The sequence below is a fragment of the Lonchura striata genome, chromosome 4 (genome assembly GCF_046129695.1).
Source record: "Lonchura striata isolate bLonStr1 chromosome 4, bLonStr1.mat, whole genome shotgun sequence".
Classification (NCBI taxonomy): Eukaryota; Metazoa; Chordata; class Aves; order Passeriformes; family Estrildidae; genus Lonchura; species Lonchura striata.
Genome location: NC_134606.1, coordinates 53,392,458 through 53,411,751, shown reverse-complemented (window position 1 = coordinate 53,411,751; position 19,294 = coordinate 53,392,458). Strand labels below are relative to the sequence as shown.

Below are 19,294 nucleotides of genomic sequence, written 5' to 3'. Positions count from 1 at the left end.
AAGTGGAAATGGTGAATTAATTTTTTGCAGCACGTGGGAGAACAAAGAGTAAATAAAAATTCAGATGAAACAAAGAGGCTGTTTGCAGTCCAAGGCTTCAGTACTGTAATACAAAAAAAGGAAATGAATGATGAGAACAGAATTTGTGTTTTGCAATAGACAGGACAAAATGTCAGGACACTGAGTCCTGCAAAAAAAACATTAAACAGATCTTTGACACCTCCTGCTCCAGTCAGTGTCAACAAGTCAGCTGTTTCTCAGGGGTAAAAACATATCCTATAATGTATTTTACTATCACTTACTATTTTGTATTACATGTCACATATACCTTTTAGTTTTTTTCGTTCCCGCAAGCTTTATTTTCCAATTTGGTTTGTTTATGGTCAGTCCCTAGTGAGTACTGAATTTTTATTGCAGCTGAGATTCATACATTTCAGAACAAAGGAAGCTGGGCACTGAACCTAAAGAATTAACTGGGTTTTGTTCAAGCTTATCATTTCTCTTTGAAATAGAGCTTATATTTTCGAAAGACGACTGACGTTCACTTAAAGATATAGAACTTGCCATATCACAGTGAGAAGTCTCTGTGGTCACCTAGTGGAATTGAAAGGAAATTGCTAAAACCAGTGTCCCATGTAATAGCAAAAAATAACCTTGTGAGGGTGCTTGCTATCCTTATAAATCTGAGTGTTTACACTGTGTCAATTAACATTACCTCTCCTCATCCAAACTTGGCAGGTTGTTCAAAGCAAATTGAAAAGCCAGCATCTCCTGGCTCTAGATGCTTGTAGCATCTTTGTACATCCCCTTTGCTCAGATTTAGAGGACAATATAAAATTAAAATTGTTGCAGAATAAAGGTGAGTATTTAATTGACTATTCTGCAAAATAGAAATAGGCTGCATACAACATGACTGAGGCACAACCACCAAGCTGGGCATGAACTTTGACAACAGCTCCAGCTCTTTTGTATTCCGTCAGCAACACAGTAATCTAATTTTCAGGAGTCAGTGATGTTCAGCTGGGCTGATTGAATAGTATTTCTATTAAAAGCCGGGTAATCAGGTTTACTCACAGACAAAAATCATTTTCAGGCACGATATGAAGGGGGCAGGACTAATTCTACACCCTTCGTGGTCCAACTAGCACTGCTGTTCCTGTGGGGTGGCTTTAGGACCACTTAGAAAGGTCTGTGCTTGTAAGGGGGAAGAAATCATGTACGGGCGTTGCGGCAGTTTTTGTGAAATTTGCTTTTTTCCTCGGCAATGGACGCAGGGGACGGAAATGTGCTGTGGAGGGGGGATTGCAGAGACCCTAAAAAAAACTGGTGTAAATTGAATTTCGCTTTTCAGAAGCATCGGGCGCTCCAGCGCCGGCACCTACACGGGCTGCGGCCGCCACCTGCCAGCTGTGCCCGGCACTGCCTCCCTGAGCCCGGCTCATCGCGGTTTAGGACAGCGTTTAACAGTGCAAACACGGGTTTAAGAGCCTCCGAAGCAGGAGGCAGGGATCCCAAAAGCTACAGACAGGCTTAAAGGCAGTGTCTGGGTGCCACAGATGTGCTCACAGCTTCCATGCTGCTTCTCCTCCCCTGCCCTGCTTCCTCACCCCTGAGGGTGGGATGTCACATTTGGGTACAGCCAAATCACACCAAGTGCAGAGCTGGGCTAGAATTTGATTTAAATTGGAAATACTGCAGCAAATACCACATCAAGGAGGCTGCTTCAAAAGCCCGAGGACTCTCCCACACGTTGCCACCAGTGCATGTTCCCGGCTGAGACATGCAAGAGGAGGATGAAATCTGTCACTTGGGCTTTATGCCAGCTGGGGACTTGTACCGCTCTTTCCGCGCTGGGTTTCTGTTGTATGTTGTGAGGGTTTTGTTTTGTTTTTAAATACGGCTTTCCTGATTTAAATCAGGCTCGATGCAAAAGAGATGCTAGGCTCCTCCAGCCCTCAACAAAATCTGCATGTTAGAAGCCTAGTTGATGATCTGGAATAAATTATTCCAGGGAGGGTAAAGAGGATTTCAGGTTTAAAGTCCTGTTATGCAAATCAGTTGTCTTCTGTTCTGCCTTTGCATTAACACAGCCTGTCATAGTTCTTCCGCCATGCTTCATCTTCTATTTCCAAATCTACATTTTTTCAGACAATTTGATTCCAAAATTATATTTACATTCTTAATGTCTCTTAATGAGCTTATTTCATTGGTAGCATAAACTTAATTATGAGTCACACCAGGGGCTCTTTTGCTGTGAATATTTCCTCCAATTTAGCCTGATCAAAGATTGCTGGGCCATATGAGAAACACAATTTCAGACATTGCACTCACGTACATTAAAAAATGAGTTAAATATTTAAAATGGAAACAATCTGCTCAAGTTAGTTACATTTTTGGTAGAGACCGGAGGCTGAGTTCAGACTGTCTTTAAAAAACAAGAATAGACCTTAAGATTTGGGGTGTAGTGGAACATTTTTTCCTTTGCAAGGCATCTCCAAAGGGGCAAGTTCCAATAGCTGTTCCTCAAAGCTAGACACCCTTAATAATAGCAATACTAATACTAATAGTAACACCAACAACAGTGAGATTTTTTTTTTTTTAAAGGTTTGCAGGGGAGGTAGGGTTGTTTGTTTTTTTAATTGAAAACTATATCCCAGTGCTTTCATGTCTTTTGCAATTTTTTAATGCCTCTTTTCATTCTTCTATCTTTTCTTTGACCCCATTTGCTCAGGTGTAAAATGGTTCTCAGTTACTACGACAAATACCCCAAACATGTGCACTGCAGAACAGGCTGTCAGTGTTTGTTGTATATATTGCTGTACATCTTCTACTTCATCCCTTTCTTTGGTGAGCTGTCAGATCTGCATGCAAGATTAAAGTGCAGGCTAAGGAGCCACAGGCCCAAGTCCCACACCTCACCCCTGCCTCACTCAGATTTTAAAGTCTGACCCCTATATTTGGCTTCTTTATTTGCAGAGGTGGGATGCTTATCACTCAGCTACCCAAGGCATTAGCTCCTCACTTCCTAGAGATCTAATATGGAGCAGGAATTCACATGTGTTACTGCATAACAGCTAGAGATGGCATTATTACTTCAGAGGTTTTCTGAGCAGACTTTGTATGCCATCAGTTAATTGCTGAGATTTATTTAGAAATTTAGATATTTACATTCTCAATAATTAGCTTAAATTATAAGCAAATCCCCATGCTTAGTCAGAGCTCCTCCTGAATAGATCAGTGTCAGCCTGGTCCAGAATCACTTCCTGCATTTTTTAAGAAATATTTAGTATCCCATTTATATGCTGAGAGAGTTTAATATTTATGGTTTTTTTAATCTCTGTGCTGCATTTTAGAGGGGTATTTAATCTTGGGTATGAATTTGCAGAACCCTCACCACAGCTGTGAAAGGGAAGAGAGCTTATGCCTGCACTGAGCAGGATAACAAACCTTGATGGCCCTAAACAACCTCACCTGTAGCTTCCACCCACACCCCTGTGCCAATACTCCACTTAAGCCCAGACTTGAGCTTGTGCTCTTCTTCCTATGAGGGTGCTTATCTCTAGCAATCTCCTGGACCTGGCTCCTTACCTTGGCCCTGCTGAGCTGCTCCTTGACCTTTTCCTGCTGCTCCACTGCTGCCTGCAGGTTCTTGGTGCTCTGGCAGCTCTGCTGCTGGTGAGGTCAGGGCCTGGCTGGCATGGTTGACCCTTCTCTGAGGAAGAAGCCGCACTCTTGTGCTCCCTGATGCTCAGTGAGGAAGCCCCTGGAATAGCTGATTTCCTGGCAGTGCTTCCAAGGGCACCAAGTCCCCTCTGTGTCTGGCTCCCGTTGATCTCTTGGCAAGAGAGGATGCCTGTCCTCCCTTGCTGCTGCAGAGTTGTGCTGGAAGAGATGCAGCTGCAAGCTCTGTCTGCCTGGCTTACTGCTGCTGATATTTTACACAAATATCATGATTACTTCATTCCTACTGCCAGTCTCTGTGATACAGGAGACTGTGAAGGACCCACACGACCCACAGAGGAGTGGGTGAGTAACTTCATTATTTCTTTGCAAAACTTGAAAGTCTTAAATTTCCTCTTGGTTTTGCCAATTTTATGTCTCTCAAATGTGCATATAGCTGCTTTCCCCAGAGAAAGTGAGCAGAATATCTAATCTTCATGCTTGGTAACTGAATTTGACTTTTAGCAAATATTTATGGAGTCTTTAATTAATACACACAGATAAAAGGCAGTAACTAAAGGAGTAAGAACATAAAGGAAACATCAAACAAAGTACAGCCTTTTTATACCTGATGAAGAAGAAATACTATCTTAATGAAAACTCAAGTGAGTGGGGAGTGAGTGAGCAAAATCAGATCAAAGGCACTCAGTAAAAGCTGATTTTATATGAGGCACATTATTCCTCATATAAACAATGTACGTTGTGAAAGGGAGTGCTGCAATATTGGTAGAAGAGACATTGAGGTTAAATCTGTTAGTTTTAGCATCTTTCTAGCTTATCCTGCTTTTTTTTCTCAGGAATCATTGTCCAAGTACAGCACCACTGAGCTTAACGTGCATACACCGGTAGGATCTCGGCAGACAAAAGCAGTCACTTAAGGATAGATGCGGATACTGTTTTGTGCTGTTTTTCATGTTTGAAGCAGTGTAAATCTGTACTAATGCCACTTCAGTAAATGGAACTAATCTGGTCTTAATTGTAATTTGATTTCCACTCTAAGAAAGCCATAGCAATGTATGATATCTGGAGTAAATATATGTATTCATGAAACATGAAAAGAACTACTACAACTGAAAGAAAATGTTAGCAGCAAAACACAACACAGACAGATGAACTTTATAAGTTCTCATATGCAAATATTGTTTTGAAGTCCTTGCAGCTCCACCAGTCCTACAGCTGAATCAGTGTCTAGTCACTAACTTGCTAAGTCAAAAATTAAATATGTTTCATCATGGACAAGGGAATAACATGATCCTGAGAAAGGCTGCACTAAGTTAAAGATGAAAGAAAAAAGTCAGCACTAGGCCCAAGAGGCATTTGTTCCACCAGCAGAAATGCAATAATACTTTCTTCATGATGCCTTCCAGTCTGAAGCTGGGAGACATCCTGAGACAAAGAATAAAGTTACAACTTAATGATTGTTTAAAAACTGAACTGATAATACCCTATTGGCATGTTTTTTTCATGAACTAGTTTTCCTGCTTTTTAAAACCCCTTTTGGCTTCCAAATTCAGCACAGTCTATGGCTATAGGAATGATGCCTGACCCTTCATTTTTGTCTTCTTTAGTTTTAAACCTGCTTTGTTTTGATGCCCATTTATCATAACAAGACTACCTGAATAATGAAGATCATGACTTCATATCCCTCCTGCTCTTCATTTGTCTTCTTCCCACCTCACTTTAGGGTGTAGCACTAAATCTGAATTCTCTGATCAAACTGTCTAGAGACTCATACTCAGCAACAGAGAATTGATGTGCTGAAACAGTGGTGACTACTGTTTGTTCATTAGTCCTTCCCTAATAATTTCAAGTATTTGATTACCTAGCTTATTTAAGGCAAACCAATAAATTGGCCTAGTCAGAGAGCCATTAGAAATGCCTCCAAGACTATTTTTCCCCTGATGAAAACTACTGTATGTAGTGATACTATCTCTATAAGCCTGCCTTTGTAACTGATTCTGCATTACAAGACTCTTTTCTGACACCTACTTAATTGGAAATTCAGTATCATGAGACTTCTGCAATTTTTCAAGTTGAGCTTTTTTTACTTCAAAAAATGAATTTGTAAATTTCTGTATAACCCTGCCATCTCCCTATTTATTTACTTCCCCCCTAGTTAATCAATACAGTACGTATTACAGATTACTGTGGGATTGTGTTGATAAGATGCTTCTTGAAGAAGCAAACTTTCATCTCTCTGATTTAATGCCTTATTTATTTATAACAGGATCTGTCTTCTTACTGTGTAATAGATTGCTTACCCCCCCACCCCGCTCCGTATCTTTAGGTGAGTGACCCTGCCAAAAGCCTCTGAAAATCACACATTTATCTACTTGCTTCTGATTTAAGGAATACCAATATATTTCTGTGGCATAATTTCCCTGTTCAAATCTGTCCTGAGCCATTATACCCACATTATAATTTTGATTTAATTCTATTCTCTACTGTAGACAAGCTTCAAAATCTGGTTTAACAGTTTGTATTTGCTTGCAGCCTCCTTAGAAACTTAAAAAAAAAAAAAAAAAACCCAAAAAATCCCATCAAACCACCTTTTGCATTCACCAGGTCTGGCCCCCTGTGCTGCAGAGATCTAGAGTTTGATCATTTTGTATGCGACTGCCTTCTCTGGATGGGCATCCAGAGGCACAAGTGTGGAGCCATGGCATATGTTTGCTGTGTGTAACTTTGGCCTCACAATACACTGGAAAACAAAGTCTATCTGTACTCACAGTATTGCTGGGGCAAGGGAGAAATACTAGAAAGGCTGTCCATGAAGTGAGAGCTGTGGATGATTAAAAACCTTGCTGAAAAATCCTTTGAATTTTGGATAAATAATTTCTGTAGTCTGAAAACTAGGTGTATTTTAAAACCTGTCATTGCTGCAGTCTAGAAGAGCTTCTTTGTCCTTGGAGCTCCACAGATGCTTACAAATTAAAATACAGATTTGTAATATGAATGTATGTAGAGATGGAGAAATGATTATCTGTTTTGTTTGCTGAAGCACAAAGACTAAGTAATTGCCCAAAACAATACTGGCAGTTTGAGTCAAACTTAATTTTTGTAACTTACTCCTATTTGCAAAATATGGGTTTAGCTTTCACAATTAAGTATCATATATTGTATGGGGAAAAAGGTTATTTGTACTTTTAACAATTTTATGCTCTCTGTTTTACAGAAACTGGTGTGCTTATGTCCATACCAGACTCATACCTACAGTTGTGGTGGACAACCTGGAAACCTTCTCATCAGGCAGAGCAAAGCCTTGCACTTGGCAAATTGGATCCTGTGCTCAGAGGTATGGAGAATTAGGAAGGAAGAGTACTTGCAAGAACTTTAACTATGACCAAATACACCATAAATGTGAATATAACTTTAAAAATTAAAAGGGAAAAAAGAAGGCAACATGCCCTCACCCTGGCACCCTCCAGTCAGTTCAAAGTCTTCAAGTCAAAGAGAGGTGCACAAGTACAAAGCCTTAAAGCACATGCAGGGAAGAAAAGCCTTTCTGTGCAGTTCTCCAAGCTTCTGCTCTGTTGAAGCAAAAGACTTCCCCCGAGAGGCATAAATACTTTTGTTATTATCTCTCTGGGTAGTGCTTATTTCTGGCACAGCTTTGTTCAGGCAGTGAACCTAGACAAGTAATTGGCCTGGATGGAACTTGCAAATAATACCTCTGTTAGACAGCCAGGTTGTCCTTTGTGGTTTGGGTGCCTCATTGTACTCTCTAAATTTTAGATTTCATTTGTAAGTGAAATTGAATTTTAATACATGAATTTGGAAAATGGCAAAATAAAACAGCACCAACAGAATGGAGATTGTAGTGTATTTTTCCCTTAAAATTTTTAAAAGCCTTTTAAAAGCCAGTTTGATTGTTAGGAGACTTGTCCTCTAGGTGGTATGACAGAACACACTTAAAGCTTTGAGTTGAAACTGGGAGTAGAGCTTCCTTAGCATTTGGTGACTCTGAAATGTAGTCAACTGCATGGCAAAACAGTAGAGTGGACCCTGTAGCTGAAGTGTTGCCAGTTTTGTTATTTTTAATTTTTTTTCTTCTTTAATTTTTTTCTGTTTTAATTTTTTTTTCCTAAGTCAATTGTTTTAGGTCCTTGTGGTGTTGCTCCTATAAATAAGGCTCTACTACTGAATTTCTGAGACTTGTTCACATGGATTTATTTTTTACATGTATTATTTTTGAAGTTGCTACTCCTGATTAGCTCCTTTCATGAACACTTCATTTTTACAAGTAGTTTTAGGAATGGATTATGCCAATGTAGAATAAGGTGTTTTTACCATAAGACCATCCATACAGCAAAATAACCAGGAAGTCTCCTGAATTCAGATCATCTTTACTGAGTTCTTGCTGCTGAAAAAGCCATTTCTTAGAGCCAAAGCTGGCTGGGGACACATGCAAAGCTTCTGCCAGCTGCTATGAGAATTTTAATATATAGAGTATTACATCCCTTGGGAAGGGGTGACAGCATTCTCTGGAGTTTAAAATACGGTGGCATTTTTTTATGCATTGGGAGGATATTTTTTGATCTTACAGTCTTTAAATTTGTCTTTTTCTTCTGGAATTATTTATTGTGTACAAAACAATTCTAACTGTTTTATCATCATATTTTCTGAGATTTTAGGTGTCCTTTGTGTTAGTGCTTATAACTAGTAACAGCATGTGGTATTGTTTTTGTCTGAACTTTGTATTTAACATCTTAAAAGGGCAGGGAGAGTTGCTATAGTTTATTCTGTACGCCCTACTGCAGCATGTTCATTCTAAACTGTCCTTTCTGTGATGTTAAGAAACCTAGGAAAAAGTGATGGGGTAGCCAGGACATGCAGAATCTGTTGGAACACAGAAATAATATTACTGCTTCCTCTGCAGTTGCATGCTGTAAAAGTAATAACTGAGGCCTCACAATTGCATAGAAAGGCTCTCCCTTCCCTGAAATCCAGAGTGGAATTTTTCACACTTTATTAGATTAATGTTTGTAAAATCTTGGTTAAAATAATCAGAAGTGTGCACTGAATGTGTGCTGATGTGGTGTAATTTTATTGTGAATGTATTTTTCCACCAATTTCAAAGAAAAGTGGTATATGAAAATAGTATTTTTGGCTCCCTTTTTTCAGTTTAGTGGTTATTAATTGTAATGTCTTCCATCAAAGATTGCAGTATTTGAATCCTGAGTAAGATATTCCAGGAAGAAATCTAAATAGACATCAGGTTTCCTTAAAATTCATGCAGTTAATCTGGAGGTTGCAATATTAAAGCTGTGATTGCTAATGAAACATCAAACCCTGGTTACAATTCACTTTGAATTTCAAGTAGTAATAAAAAGATATGACAAGTGGGATAATGTAATGATGTTATGCAGGTATCTTACAGCTCCTCTTGGGTTACCTAAAATAGATTTAAATTGTTCTCATTTCACAGGTCCCAGACAACAACACACCAGGTTTACAGAATCAAACATAAAATAGTGACATCACTGGAGTGGAAGTGCTGTCCTGGATACAGTGGGCAAAACTGCCAACCCAAAGGTGGGTAGAGTTGCAAGGGTCTGAACTATTCACTTCAGCAAAAGAAAAGAACACAAGTTTGATCTGTGAGCAAATGGTTCTGTTCAAAACAAATGCAGTGCTTTCTGCTAAATTCAAAACCAGAAAAAATGCATGGGAAACTAACATGCTTTGGGATGTTGACTCTTCCCTGTATGTGGATTTCCAGAGCATCTAAATGGAATATCTTTTCTGCTCTTCCACTCTAAATAAAGCTCATAAAATCTCAAGCCATATTTCATTTTGCTAAAATATGGAGTTTGCATTCAGTGTGTCTCTACTTTTGACCTTTTAGTTATTGAGAATTGCAGTGCAGGGGGAATTAAATCCAGGTCCTCTACTGAATACTTGCTGTAATATTCCTCTACAGCAGTGTTACTCTTTTGCCTTTTGGTTTCAGACTCTGAGAATATATTTTGTTTATGATAAAATCATATATCAACTTTTTTTACTTCTCTGAATTTTGTAGTTCCTCTGACATTAATTTCAACAGTGACTGAATTTTTCAAGGTATTATTTCTAGGTATCCCTGTATAATTATACCTTTTTTGACAGAATAGCCTTTTACCTCTGCCCTGGTGATCAAACGTGGCATCATACTGTAATTTTACATCTGTATAAAAGCTCTTTCTTTACTGCTGGCCTTTAACAAGCAGTCCTTGAAAAATTAGATATGGCATCAGCATACATGTTTTAAATGAATGCATACTGCAAGAAAGGCTATTAGATATGATAGGGAATTCAGTCAGCAGTAGTAAAGGGCTGTGATTAAAAATTAATGTAGAGGAATGAAGAAAAATTGCTATTGTTCACATCCAGGAGGGAAATTTCAGTGCCAAAGAGCCAGAACCTTGGCAGGCACAAAATTATCCTCTGCACAGAAGTGTGGAGCCAGATATTAACAGATATAACAGAGCACAGTCGGTCAGCAAGGCTGTCCACTGAGCATGGGGGAGGTCACAGTTGACAAAATTGAAATGGCATCAAAATAACAGGAAAACATTGACCAGGAAGAAAATCTGTATAACTCAATTTGTAGTGGCATCTATGTAAAAAATAAGAATAAAGAAAAGTGCTGTGAAGTGTTACAGGAACGGGTGTTACATCTCCTGGGTTCTATTTTCAAACCTCTTCTGGCTTGCTGAATAACTTGGGGAAGCCACTTATAATCTGCATAACCAAGTTTACCCATCTAGAAAATTGAGATGACATTCATCTCACAGGGGTACTGGGATATTCAATTAATTAATGCTTGTAGAAGTGCTTAAAGAGATTGGGATGAAAGGTGTTATGTCAGAGAAGCTTTTCTTCCTTGCTTCTGGAATCCTGCCTCCCATGAGAAGCAGACCACCAGCACAAGCCTGCCTGTATTATTCAATTCCCATGAAGGGATGTGGGCTAATGAACTTGAACAGCTGGGAGCCCAATAGCCTTGTCTTCCTGTGCTCCACAACAGCAGGGGAGAGATGCTGAGAGTGCTGAGTGGGGCTCTCCTGAGTCACTTAGCCTCCCACTCAGCCTCTCTGTTGTTCAACAACAAAATTGTTGCTGAAGGGTTTCTGTGCCAAGGGAACTGGGGTGTTCTGACAATCCTTTAGATCCTGGAAAGGCCCTGTTAGTGTGACGTGGGTTGCTTGTAGCAAATGCTGATTTAAAATGCCTTCTGATTTAGCTTCTGTCTGACAGAGTGAAGGCATATGTAGCTATTTCAGTCTGATAGTCTAGGCAGGAGAAAACACTTACCTGATAGCTATTACCAGAAAGTCTTATTTGGTAGCCCCATTGTAACTGCTTGGCTGCAGATGCTTCTCAAGTTAGTACAGTAGTGAGAGAGATGGAAGTGATGTGTTCAGATCAGTATTTGTAACCTTACCTCCTTTGTGGCAACACATGACCAAATTGGCTAAGACGTGGATCCTATTCCAGCATGGACAATGCAATTTTTAAAGAAAATGTATAAGTATGAAAAAATGTGGAGGTAACTTTTATAAGTCTAACGAGACAAGTCAATATGGACAATTCAACTATTAAAGCATCATTTTGAACTCAGAATATCAAATGCTTAACTGGGAGCAAAACCAGACTTCACGACATATTGCTTTTGCTAAACACAGCTTTATTTTAACTTTGTGTATGTAGTAAATGAAATGCTGGTTCCCCCATGTACATTCAGAGCCACTGAATTCAAAGTTCTGCCACAGTCGTTGCCAGCATGGAATTCCCTGGAGTGACGGTGATGCCGTTTCCCCAGCAGATGGCCGTGCCATGTCCCATCATCTGCGTGTAGTGAGCGGCACACAGAAAAGGTGGGAATTTGCCTTGGAACACAGGAGGAAACTACCTAGCCCCCCACTCTGGGAAATGCCTTCAGCCACTCCTGCTTCATCAAAGATAAATTGAGACAAAAAGATGCGATCTCTTTTTTTTTTTTTTAATATTCCCTGAAATGGTTTTGAGTGCCATGTTTAAAAATACATGGAACAATAAATTATACATCCAGGCCAATATATTGGGTGATAGGCACCTAATATTGAATTTCTGTATGTGTTACCTATTTTTCTGGTACAACAGGAAGGACTCATTGCTCAGGACTTCATATTGCTGCTTTTTTGGTTTTGTTTGTGGTACTTTATTATTGCAAATGATACCTTTAAGGTGCTTTAAGAACCTTTAAGGTCTATGTGCCTCAGTTGAATTTTTTCTTTTTTTTCTTTGTTTAAACTGAGCATGATATATCTAATTTTTAAAAGGTCTCAAATGTAAGTAATTTGATGGCTATTTCTACCCTAAAGAGTATGTGTATTAGTTTTTTGGTCTGGCGCTCCCATCACACCTGCTGTTATCCAGCCTCTACAATGGAAAATCTCAGCTGTGGGAATAAGGGGCACATAAATGTAATCACCATATGATGTCTTGGAGAGATTCCTTTGGAAAAGGCCTGAGCCCTGCTGGAAGAATGATGTAGGAGAGGCTATATTGCCAGTGACTCCTCTGAATTTGTTTCACAAATGAAAAGCCTGAATTTCTAATGCTACTTGCCAAGTACCTTTCCTGTACTGTGGTGAAATGTGATAAGTGTACAATATGTGAGTGTCTGTGGGTGAGGCTGGTGTGTGTGTACATTGCTGGCTCCAGTCCTTGCTGCTGTCAGAGGCAGTGCAGTGCACTTTGGACTTGCTCCATGGCTGCTTTGCTCTGACAGAGATGCTATGTGCTTGGTCTCACAGCCATTATGTTACCTGAACAATTTTAAAGCATTAGTAAACCAGGCACACACAGAGAAATATGTATCCTTGGAACTTTGAGTGAATAAAACTGTGAGGGTTTGGGTATTCTAGAATGATTTATTGGGAGGATGATATTGATTTATTAAATATTCATATTTATCATTGATTTATTATAATACATATTATTATCATACATATTATTGATTTATTAAATATTTATATTATTTATGTATTAGGGAGTATGAAAGGTGAATAGTATATATATTAAAAAAATGTGGCACTGTGGTCTGTAGCACCAACAGTGTCAGTGAATACATTTAAGGCAACAGAAGGACCAGTAAATAAAAGAAAAAAGGACATTGATCAGCTGGTCGTTATCACAGGCAAGTATCTGACTTGCTTGTCATAGATTGTATTGCCACAACACCACGTGATAAATTCTGTATAATGAGTTGGGCTGACTGCAAGAATTTAGCTTCTGTCAAAAACCATGCCACAGAAAGATAACAGAAGCTGTTGAAATTATAACCATTTGAGGATTTTCTATTTCTCATCAGGAAACTTCAAAAGATTCTATCAAACTATTGGTCCATATGATAATTTCCTCTGAGTTCCTAACCTAATTTTTACAGCACCCTTAATTTACAACTTAAACACCTTATATTGTCCTAACTGTAGTCTATTTATCTTCAAGATGGAATTTCTTGACATGGAATTGAAACATGGAATTTCTTGACTCTGCATTTTAATCCGTTTCCCTGGAAACTTGCATTATGGCTAAACTGGATTTTAATATTTGAAGTGTAATGTCACCATACCCAAGTTATTCTGCTTGTACTGTACTAAAGACTGGAAATCACATTAGTGCCACATAAATGGCATTCCTTAGGTATCCTCCTCCTGGAAGATTGACTTCAAAATGTTCCACAAACTGAGCAAGTATATAAAAATTGATATCAATTTACACTAGTAAGTTTATCTAATTTGTGCATATTTTTTTTTCAAAAAAAAAAATAAAACAGCATCATCAAGCCTGATGGCTAGAGAATCTATGTCAGGAATATGGAAATCTCAGTTCTGTTCCCAGCTATCTGATCAGTTCATTACTTTTTGGGAGTGAAGGCACTTAACTTTCTGGACCTCAATTTCTGCAGCTGTGATATTGAATTAATGATGTTAGTCCAGCTATTTGCAAATTACTTTTGTATCTTTTGGGCTGAAATATAAAATAAGAACAGATAATCCCATCTGCCATCACCAGAGAAAATATTTACAAAATTGCCACTTTTGTGAAGTTTTTTATGTATATACATGTTCTAAATGTCACATGACATTTGTTGGGACTTAGAATTTTATTATGTTTTGAAATTGTTTTTATTTTTTAAGTGCTGCAAAAATGTAGTATCACCATTGCCTTTAGTAGCAAGATTTCCATGGTTGAAGATCTGTGTAATCTGTAAAAAAAAAAACAACAAAAAAACCAAACCCAACACAAAAATCAGGTTCTACAAACCTGGTTAATTTTGTAACCATTAAAAACCCCTAATTAATTTTACATCTGACAATCTCTATAGTGTCTTTATACTGATGTTTTATATAGTTCCCAAATATTTGTCTAGAAATTTTAGCCCTGGCCTTTTAAAAATTCTGTTCATTATACAGCATAATATATTAATATTTTGATATTAACACCAGCCCCTGCTACTCTTCAGAAATCTTTTATAAAGCCAGCAACCATCTTCAGCAATGTGGTCCTACACTACACAAAGCAGGTAAGAGTCACTGCACATGATTAGGCTTTGGTACAGCTGGTACAGAATAAAGAAATAAAAAAATTCTTGTGCAATCATCCCAATTATGTTCTGTGGTTCACTCACATCCTTTACTTTCCTTTTTCTCCCTTCTCTAGCTCAAGAACAGCAATCAGTTATACACAGTAACCAGGCTGAAAGCAGCAGAACTGTTGGTGAGAGGACACCAGGAGCTCTGCAGGACCCCAGTGGGCCAGGTCAGTTGTTAAAATTGCTCTCACCTTTACCCAGTCACTGAGATCAGTGCAAAAACAATTTGAGAAAAATCTCTGCCTACTGAAGGGACCTGAGTGCAATGTAAATTTCTATCAGTCATGGTGCAGTGGTTTGCTCTTCTGATAAAGATGGACAGAAGACACTGAATTTAAATGTGCCAGCAGGTTAGAAATAACAGAGGGGTTTGTGCCTAAATTAAAACCAGGGAAGTATTTGGTATAGAAATATTTGAATTATTATGTTACTGAAAACAATAAATTAATTAACAGAAGGAGAAAAAAGAAAATTAAAGGAAAAAAGAAAAGCTAAAAACCCCAGCCCAAATACAGAAATAGTACAGACAAGCATTGCACATAGAAGAAAATGTAAGTTATTGACTATCTGAATATGTGATTATTGCTATGTATTTTCTTACAAATATTGGTTCTTTATTCAAAATCAGTACAAAGATGTTTCAAACCTTAACAAGGGTAACTCAGGCATGTTTTAAGCTACTACGCCTAGGATGATCAAATAACTAAGAAATATAGCAAGAGTTTAAAAATTTATACCAGAGATGCTTGAGAATATTTCTTATTGCCTTATATATTTGCTCATTATTGTGTTTACTTTATATCATCTGGATATTATGTTTTTGTAATTTAATGTCAGTGTTGTCTCACAGGAACCTGTACAGAAAAATGAGAATTGTAAGAGCTGGTCAGTAACAAAATATATTTATTTTTTGAGAACCTATAGAGAACCTATGTTAGATGACTGCTGTGTGAAAAACTGCTCCGTGTTTTGGTTGCCAATTGCTGGAAGCTTTGATCTGGGAGAAATCATGTGATGTTTGCCATTTTAGGAGGCAACACTGCACTGTCAGCTATACTTGCTGCAACATGTATGGTGGCTATATCTCATGGGGATAAAACCTCATTGCCCCTGTGTTTAGGGGTCGGGTCAGAGGTGGAGTTTGGGGCTCCAAGGGCAGCCAGTGTCCTAGCTGATGGCAGCTTTGGTCTTGGAGTAATCCTGCAGCATTCACAATTTTTGGAGGCAGTGCATGACTTTGGCCATGCATGCCTGGTCTCAGTTGGTGGCCTTTTTCTACTTTTCATGTACTTTTCATGCTAAAGTGCCAAAAAATGGCCATGATGTGAAGGAATATTTAATGGAAACATAAACATATTCCTTGAACTACCTTCCTTTTCTTTTTAATCTATTGATGTTTGTTTTTGTCTATACTGGCTTTTTGTATGACTATCATCTATTCCACACTGTGGTGTTGTTGTCACTCACCTATTGGCCTATATCCAGAAACATTCTCCTGAAGCAAATAAATAAATCAGGTTATATTCACAGGTTTGTGTTTTGCAGTTTTAAACACCTTCTTTTGGGCTGTAATGCATACAGGATGTCATAATTAAGATTGCTACAGAGATTTATGGAGATTTCACACATGCATGTGCTTATATGCATGTATGTGCTTTATTTTATATCATAATAGACAGGAGGGAAAGATTGAATCTGGCATGGAGATTTAGAGTGGTATTTTTGAAAGGGATTTAGGCTGTTGTACCTTGGTGATACTGTGTGAGCAACCAAGTCTCAGGGCTGGAAAGAGGAGGATGTTCAGTAGAGCAGATAGGGCCTATTATGAAAAAGTTAGCTTGATCAATAGAGCACTGAGACATGCCATTTTTGTTAGTAAGAATTACACTCTGAGAAATAAATCTGAAATTGGAATCTCTAACCTGCATGTTAATTGCTTTTCAAATTACTTTAAAATCAAATTGGGTCAGTCTAGAAAGAGGTATATACCTGTTCTGGCTGTCAACCCTGCAAACACAGCCAGGGGCCAGGCCTAACTGCTGTGGTCTGTCATTCCATCAGCACCTGCTATGGCTCTACAAGCCAGATTCTGCTCCCAGCTCCCACTTGCAGCCGTGCCACTTTCAGGCATAAAACTCACTTTCAGGTTCATCTAACTTCTCTTCCTCCCTCAGTGGGAACTCATAGAAACCAAGCTAAAAAAGGCATTACACCCTGCAAATTAGTTATGAGTTTGGGTGACTGTGTGAGTGCCGCTAATGAATTCAAATCCCTTTCTCATAGTAACAATTCGAGCAGAAGTGTCCACACCTGTTTGTCTCTCACAAAGCTGTATTATGAAGACAAAGGTCTATCAATGCCCTGTCTTTGATAGTGCCAGTCAGAAGAATTGCCAGAGTCTAAATGAGGTGGTTGTTAGAAATAATTTAGTGTCTGTGTAAGTAGATACCTTGGGCAGAAAACACAATAGGAGATCCTAACATCCTAATCTGAAAGAGCCTTACTCTCCAGGCTCTTAATATGTTGCCTTTACAAGCAACATGACTCTACTGGAGAGCATTCTCATGAGTGTTGGCCTGCTTCATCTGCATCTGTACCTATCTTTACCTACCAGAATTTTAAAGAATACAAATCATGTGAACAATATGCCCTTTTGCGCATATAACTTGCTTGGGTTTTTGGAGCCTTTGGACCCCTGTACATAGACAGGATTTCTGATTAAAGCTGTTTCTGCCATAGGAATAGACACTGGTGCTGTAATGAAAAGTGACAAAGGATCAATAGGAATACTTATAAATATTTGTATGCAATGATAAAGAATCTCATCCATAGCAGTTTAAGTCACAGTATAGCCCAGATCATTTGGGATAATATATCATATGCCTTGTTAGAGTCCAGGACATCCCTCTGGCTGGCCTAGCTGTCTCAAGACCCGGGTGGGGGTCTCAGAGACCTTGGCAAGAAGTCAAAAATATCTGTGGCTTCAATTTTAGCCCATGGAAAACTGCCAACTCTGGCAACAAGGGTTTTACTAGTGTGTTATTTAAACTAACACAGGGTGAAAAATAGAATTTTGGGGTTTTTAAGATAAGGGGTTCGAGGGGGTAGAAGATGGAGGAATCTGGGTGTGTCCTAGCCTTTTTCTCCTTCTTCTTGTTCTCCATGTCTTGCTGTGATAGTGACACTTTTCTATTGGTTTAAGGTAGGGGACACACTGTCCAACATAAATGTTAGGTATTGGTAATAAATTGTAAACACAGTATACATAACTTTTGATATAAAAGGTAAATACTGCCTGAGAGGGCACACAGAATGCTATGTCCTCCTTGCTAGCCAGAGCTCGGCAGGTCAGAGAGAAAAATATTATAGATAAGAAGAAATAAGCATCCTTGAAAAAGCACAATCGGAAGCATTCCAAGACTCCTCATTTAGCTGCGTTTGGGCTAGGGAAGCAAAGACTCTTTTCAGATCTCTCTTGGGGTCTCCCTGACCTTCAGGAGCCCTGAAAGAGAAATCCACAATGCCTAACATAGGCATTTAGGCTGAATTATCAAAGGAGATTTTCTAGCTTTCCTTAGAGGAATTCAAATATCTAATTTTGTCAGCATCTTCTGAAAATCCCAGAATAAATTTGATACCTGTCCCCTGTCAAACTCAGATGGCTGGCTGAAGTCATGTGGAGTCCTAATTTTCAACATGGAGGCATCCTTCACCATTACCTATCTTAAAATCATCCATCTAGGCCTTTTTATTTCTGAGGTGACTAGAAATGTCAAGAACAATTTGGGCAGGTTTTAAAATAAACTTGACTTTGCAGGTTAAGCTTCTATTTTTAATGATAGACTAATCATTGTTTCAAAGTAATTTATCTATTAGCTGTTTCTCTGCCTTGCTGCTGTGTTTTGGAAAAGTCTTTATCTTGACCCTAACAGTGGAAAGATAATGTATTCCTTCAGACACAAGTCTTGCAAGTTCATGAGGTTGTGTTATAAATGGTGAGTGAAAATGAATGCTTTTGTGATTGTGTTAAAGGAGATTGACTAAATGAGAGTTAACTGAATACCTTGTAGGATGCTAGTTGGAGGAAGAATGGCATTATGTTGATTAAAATAAGCTAACCATTCCGAATACCCTTGTAGAATCATAAATACTTTATAATGGATACATATGCTTCAGTAATTAGTAACTGCTGTGCTGCTGAATCTCACTAATACATGATAAAAATCAAGATTCACTCAAAACTAAAAATTCAGAAAATTTTCACTTCACTTCTGGCTAATATCTCTCAGTCAATTATACCTTCTTTTATTTATTCACTGAATGATGTTTAATCATACTTGTTTTGGTTTTTTTTCTCATTTTGTTTCCTGTCCAAGCACTTTTTAAAAAAATGAATGAGAAGATTAGTAGTCAGGAGATGAAACTGACTTTTCTGCAGAAGAAGGTTGACAGCATTGCTGCTGCGATGAATGATGTGAGCAAGATGCTTTCTTCACTGGAAGGCAAAATCAATGAAGATAAGGGCAGAGACTTCCAGTCTTTTCTAAAAGGTAAGAAAAATAAATTAATGTAATCACTCACCCTGTTAGAAGTGCCAGGGAAAAAAAAAAAGCTAAAAATCTTCATAGACTGTTCTATTCTATTACTCAACACTTGTTGGGAGAACTAATTTTTAAAATTTCATTTCATAAGAGGAATTTGTTTATTTAAACTTTCACTATGGTGTCTTTCATAATGACAAAAAATTATATTCTTGGGTGCTTCATAATCTACATGGCAGCTTAAGCCACTATCAAGGCATTTTTCATTTACTTAGAGCATCTGCAAATATTCTTATGTCTTTTTTTTGTTTATCTGGCAGCTGCTAAAAGATATAATATTTGTTTTCCTACCAAGTCTAACCAATGTTCTTTAATACATAATTCACACACACAGGGCAAACTGTAAGAAATT

At 38.3% G+C, this 19,294-nt stretch overlaps 1 protein-coding gene across 1 annotated transcript in view; it reads left to right on the top strand.

The window, feature by feature from the left end:
- Positions 1-19,294, top strand: part of MMRN1 (multimerin 1) — a 35,464-nt gene that overhangs the window by 1,819 nt on the left and 14,351 nt on the right. Inside the window, exons 3-7 of the mRNA XM_077782600.1 lie at positions 1,352-1,446; positions 6,896-7,015; positions 9,149-9,255; positions 14,410-14,499; positions 18,718-18,891. Of these exons, the coding sequence (XP_077638726.1) occupies positions 1,352-1,446; positions 6,896-7,015; positions 9,149-9,255; positions 14,410-14,499; positions 18,718-18,891 (586 nt within the window). The remainder of the gene's footprint in view (positions 1-1,351; positions 1,447-6,895; positions 7,016-9,148; positions 9,256-14,409; positions 14,500-18,717; positions 18,892-19,294) is intronic.